This window comes from Symphalangus syndactylus, chromosome 3 (assembly GCF_028878055.3).
Source record: "Symphalangus syndactylus isolate Jambi chromosome 3, NHGRI_mSymSyn1-v2.1_pri, whole genome shotgun sequence".
NCBI lineage: Eukaryota > Metazoa > Chordata > Mammalia > Primates > Hylobatidae > Symphalangus > Symphalangus syndactylus.
The window spans coordinates 132,504,252-132,510,251 of NC_072425.2; the positions used below are offsets into that span (position 1 = coordinate 132,504,252).

At 51.8% G+C, this 6,000-nt stretch overlaps 1 protein-coding gene across 6 annotated transcripts in view; it reads right to left on the reverse strand.

The window, feature by feature from the left end:
• Nucleotides 1-4,878, reverse strand: part of CADM1 (cell adhesion molecule 1) — a 333,594-nt gene extending 328,716 nt beyond the window's left edge. For 3 of the 6 annotated variants that reach the window (XM_055273226.2, XM_055273225.2, XM_055273220.2), the window contains exon 1: nucleotides 4,670-4,838. In XM_055273226.2, coding sequence (XP_055129201.1) covers nucleotides 4,670-4,802 — 133 coding nt within the window. In that variant the 5' untranslated portion in view covers nucleotides 4,803-4,838. Of the gene's footprint in view, nucleotides 1-4,669 lie in introns of all 6 variants that reach the window. The other 3 variants (XM_055273222.2, XM_055273223.2, XM_055273224.2) reach the window with 3 other exon arrangements.
• Nucleotides 4,879-6,000: the final 1,122 nt, after the last annotated feature.

A 6,000-nucleotide genomic window follows, 5' to 3' on the forward strand; every position in this document is an offset into this window, starting at 1 on the left:
TGGAACAGAAGGTCCACTGGCTGGACATCAAGGGACCTGTCCCCATCCAGGATCTGTCGCTAACCTAGCCTTAGTTCAACTGCAGAGTAAGAGTCTTCCCTTCCTGGACTTCGGCTACTTTACTTCAAAATGGAATTTCACCAGATGATTTCTAATATCTTTCCCCTCTCAAAAATTCCATGATTATAAGAATCTCTAATTCCTCAAAAGGTAATATTTTTAAAAACAGCTTTAGTCCCAAAATGTTACATTTTCTATTAAATAATTTTTAATGTGAATATGAATATTGTATGTGGGCAAGTTTTTGTATACTGTGCATATATATGTATATATAAGTATGTATATATATGTATTTGTATCAGTACTTATACATACACACAAACACACACACACTGATACCATTAGGTGCTTATATGGGACTAATTGCTTCCAACTCAAAGCAGCAAATTTTCAATTCTGCAACAGATGTCGCTGTGTGATTTCTCCTTTCTGTGCTGGATTTTCAGTTAAAAATGCCCAGCATAATGGTCAGAACTATTCTTCCCAAGAAAAATATACAGCATTTGAATCCTTTGGATTTATTTTGAATTTTCCTCATCTGCTGGTAAATTTCCATTCAAATTATAGCATTGATTAGTTTGGCCCAATTTAAGAGAATCCCCACACTAAAATGCACCTTTTGCTAAAAACACACACACACACACACACAAAATCATTTTTAAAATGTAAATTCTAAGTGACCAATTAGGCATTAAAATGTCACGTACAGAAACCCCGAGAGAATGAGACAGTTTATATTCATAGCAATCTTATCAATTTTTAAAGCCTAAAAAATCACTTAGCAATATAGGCCAAGGAATAATAAAAATTCACTTATGTATGAGACTAAAATGTACCAGGTGTGGGAAAAAGTCACTAAAAACTCCAAGAGCACCATCAATAAGAATACAATTTTTGGATGTTGGTTTTCACAGCATTTCTTTCCAAATAAATAGTAAGGCTAATGTTATAACCGAAAGACATCTTACCAATCTGACATTCACTATCAACCACTTCTTGACACGTCATAGAAAAGTGACATCTCTTTCCCTTCAACCAATATATCCTCCAACGACATCAACCTCAACAGGTAGCTAGCATTGTCTTCTGTTGAAATTTAGAGCTGGGAGAAAGGATTTCACAATCTCTCTTGGGAGACCCAGGAATCAGTTACCTTCTGGGATTTTAGAGAGTATGGAAAGAGATGAGCAGGCAGTGAGCCGGGGACCAACTCCGATAAGAATATGAAGTCAGGAAGTGAGAGAGGAAACGAAAGTGTCCTGCCTGTTGGCGTCTTCCCTGTCCCACTCCCCTTTACCAGGAGGGCCATTGGGGAAAACTGGATAAAGCATGTACAACATCCATATGAATAAAGCTCTTTGTTCCAGAGAACTGCCTGCTCTTTTATTCCCCCCTTTTTCGTATTTGTTCATTTCAAAAGATTGCTCAATGGGTCTCTTGTTCCTCCAAAACGTCCCAGGCAAATAATGCAAGCTTGTCTCATCACACAAGTCACTAAATGAAGCCTTGTGCGTCTCCAGTGACACACTGTAAATATAAAGTGGCATTAATGAGGGATATTTTATCAAATCTATCACAGACAAGTGCAAGTCCCTCCTGCGGCTATTCAATCTGATGCAGGGAAAGGGAACAATAACAGGGCGGCACTTTTGTAAAGTCTCTATCCCCGGTTTGCAAGCCCCAACAGGCCAAAGCAAGCAAAACTCAGCCCCCCTCCTTCCCATCACCACCATAAACCCCCCATCCACCAGCCATCTTCTCTAATCCTGAAAATGATAAGAGGGGGGTGATCAGCTACTGGTTCACTCGGGATCGTAAACAACATCATGCATGCACCTGAACGTAACAGGCGTGATTAACATTGTGGAGTGAGCTTAAGCAAACCCATTTTTGCTGCATTTCATTAATATCCATTTCATCCAAACATCACAGGAGAAATGAGAGGAGATTTTCTGCGGGGGATGGATGGCTTCAGTTACAGGAAAAAACAGAACCAGGACCCACGCACGATGGTCCTAATTCGCTTTCCCAGCAAGGATGTAAACGAAACAAGCCTAATTAAGTTAGATGCACCAACAGGTTTCTTCAACCCTGGGAGTGGGAACAGGAGGCCTCTGAGAAAGCTTAAACAGAACTGAGGAGAAAAAGTCCCTTGGTGCCCACCTGAAATTTACCCCTGGGGTATGGGACCCCGGAATGAGCCAAGACCTCCTCTCAAACTCACCACGAAATATATATATATATATATATATATATGCATTAAGAGAAAAAAAAATTAAGAAAGTCATCTCATCCCCTCACTACAAATCAAACCCAATTACTTTCTAATTTGAACACAATCTGATAACCAGCATACAAACAGGGATGTACACAAGAGCAAGAAGCTGCTTCCATGGTAACTGGCAACAGAATTTTCATGTAGCTTTGACATGCACGGTTGAGTTCCAGACCGCTCCTAAGTCAGCATATATCCCTCGCAGGGAAGGCAACTTCTCACCGCGAGAGTTACAAATATAGTACCGCTGCTACTACCCGGTGCCTTCAATGAGCAGTCTTGACAGGGGAGGCATAATCTAATCCTACTTCTGCTGCCAAGCGTCATTGCACGACTCCCATTTTTAGTCAAAAGGCAATATCCCCGACCACAGCTTTCCACCGCCCCCCGGCTTTTTTTTTTTTTTTTTTTTTTTTTTGCAGCCAGTACAAGTCTATTGTTGCCTCTATTATGCACCAGTTACCGAGCCTTTACTCACGCTCACGTTTAACTGACACTGGCGCTTTTTACAATGCAGCAGCACGAGGGATCTCTTTCAGGAACATTTTATTGAACCCATCCAGTCAGAGGCATCACCCGAAATGAAGTTGTAACCACACCGGCATCGGCTGAACCCAATTACCTCGTAACTCATAAATTAAGAATTCACAGAGGAAAAACACATAAACAACATCCGGAGACAGTGGCATGGAAGAAAAAACCCTCAGCGCTGGAATTGACGCTGCTGCCAGAAGCCCCCCAATAGGTTCCCCAAGCCGAGCTCCTTTGCAAGCCTATTGTGGGGGCAAGCAGCCAACCCGGCGTCCCCCAAATCTCAGGCTAGCACCCCCACACATCCCCCGTCTCCTACAGCGTGTTTCCTGCGGTGTTTACATAACTGTGTGTCCTCTAGCGTGTAAACAAAAGGCACAGCCCAAGCGGAGAGGTGCCCCCAAAGAGGCACGGTGGCCTCAACGCTGTGCCCGCCCGGGCCTGGGGCTCCGCAGGTGGGGGCTGAGCTCTCGGCGTCCTCCGCCACTTGTTGCTCCCGGGTCCTGCAGCTCTGGAGCTGCAAGGAGGGGCTTTGCAGGCTCAGAACCCTGCTGCATCCCCTCCTGCATCGCCGCTCGCCCCCCGCGGCCCCGTACCACTCGGTCCCGGCGCTCGCCTGGAGCCTGCAGCACGGGCCAGGGGACGCCGCGCGGCTGCCGAGCGCGGCGAGGTGGCGGGAAGGGAGGCTGAGTGCAGCACGGCCGGCCTCTCCGCTGGGGAAGAGCTCCGGCTCCCTTTTGTTAAGCAAAAGCAAACACTGCCCTCTTCTTTCCCGACCGCGCCAACGCGCCCGGCACACGGGCAGCCACACATCGGGCTCCAGCTGAGTGCTTGGTGTCTTCAGGGAAGACACTGGGCGTGCAGAGCCGCCCCTGGGCAAATTCCCAAGACTGCTCTTCACAGAGGGGGCGCGCGGAGGCCCGCAGGGTGTCCGCCTGGCCGCAGAGGCCGCGACGCCCCCTCCGCCACCCTCGGGCCGCCGAAAGAACGGGCAGCCGGGAAATCCCGTGTCCCCACTCGTGGCAGAGGACGCTGTGGGGCGGGCGGGCTGCGGGCTCCCGGCGCCTTCCCGCAGAGGCGGCGACAGCGGCCGCCCCCCCGCGGGTCCGGGCCGGGGAACTTTCCCCGCCTGGAGCCGGGCCAAAAAGACCCGCAGCAGAGCCGAGGGGGCGGAGGGCTGCGTTCGGCCGGAGGGAAACACGAGAGGCGTGCGGTTTGGGGACAGGGGAGAAAGGCAGAGCGCGTTGGGGGAAGGGGCAGGGGAGATCAGACAAGTCTGGGGATGTCCTGGGGACCGGGGAGAAATCACGCCGCGGGCGGCTAGGAGTCAGCCACCAGGAGGCTTCGGGGATGGAGAACTGGGGGGGGGGGCCTCTGGAGAGGTGGGGGCGAATGGGCAGCCCTGGGAGGTGGGAGGACTGCAAGTTACGGGGATAACGGCGAGTTTAGAAGGGTCCGGAAGGGTTGAGGTTGTCTTCGAAGCATCCCCTTCCCCCATGCTTTACAGCCCCTGGGCCCCCCATTCTCACTCCACTCTGCACCCCGCGCCAAGCCGGGGAGAGAAGGTGTGGGTGCAGCCATCCCTGGGGACTCTCATTCACACTCAGCCGGGCAGGGGAGAAGGGGCTCACAGATACCCTCAGCCCCTTCCCTTTCAGCCCTGAGTTTCCTCTCCACACTCCCTCCGCTTCGGATTTAGGAAGTGGGGGGAGGTTGTCATGGAAACGTTTCCCCCCTTTGTGGCTACGGCTACTGGGGTGCCTTGGGAGATTTAGGGGCCAACCGGCCGGTGCCCACACCTACCTGTGGGGATCAGTGCCGCGGCGGAGAAGAGCAACAGCAGAAGCCGGAGCCGGAGCCCGGGAGGCGCCGCTGCCGCCGCCACAGCCGCTGCCGCCGCACACTGGGATCCGCTCGGCAGCACTGCACTCGCCATGTCGGGCACCTGCCTCAGACTGGCGGCGTTGGCTGCCTCCGGAGCCCGAGCGGACAGCTAATAAGATGCTAATGACATGCGCTGGAGGCGGAGTCCGGGCAGACCAATCACAGCGCCGCGAGCCCAACCCGGCTCTCGGAGGGCCTCGCCCCCTCCCCCACCCCGCCCCCTGGCGCTGGCGTTCGGCGGCGCGCCCGCGCCACCTAGGGGCGGGGCCAAGGGGAGGGGCGTATGCAAATATGTTTATGTTAAAATTCGGTTTTGCTTTCCCCGGATCAAGGTAAAAGTGTTCTCCCGGGCGCCTGGAGTGCAAGGACTCAGGCTCCAGGGGGCGGGTCTAGCTTCTTGTACACCTTTATTAGGAATGTTTATAGCAATAGCTGTATCAGACCGACGACTGGAGAATCTCCCTTAGAGGGTCCTCTGTCCCGCACATCGAGTGCACCTGGCCTGCGAACCAGACGTTGCAAATTTCCGTCACTCACCTTGCACCGAAGGAATAGATTTTTGGGAACGGGGGCTGTGCGGGAGTGGAGAGTAAGAATGCAGGTCCCCGGATTGACAAAACAATCTGGGAGAAGTGCATGCGTGCTTTGCACGTCCGGCGGAGCGGGAGAGCCTGCTCAACAGCCTAGCGGTAGACTCGGGGATAGTTGGAGAAGGCAGCCGTAGAGTCGGGTTCTGAGATTTTCCAGTAGGTCTCTGCGGCAGAATCTCGGGAAAGGTAGATCGAGGAGGGTATGCTCAGGCTCCTCCGCTGGTCGAGGGTCTCCTCCCTGGTTTGAATATACAGGCGTGTGTTGAATATATGTGTGAAATATTTGTAATATTAGATATTTAAGATTACACAACAACGGAAAAAATTATTCAGTCAAGGCTTCAGGTGAAGAGCGGGGTTCGTGGGAGTTGGGGAGAGGGAGTGTGGTGAAGGCAGGGTCTGCCGTGTTCCTCCTTCGGAGCTCAAACCCTCTCACTCCTCCTCTGCGCCCCCAGCCCTTCCTAAGGAAGCTGGGGGCCAACAGGTGCTCCGAGCTTCCCGTGTCTCTGGGAGAGCCTCTCCTGCTAAAGCGACTTGCATCTCCGGACTCACTCTCCCTCCCCGAAATTCTCTTTGCTTTCTTTTCAACCAGGCAGCCGGCTCTCTTGTTTGCCTGCTTTTTAGTTACTTATTTTCTTCCCCTCTAGAAGATCGTGTGCG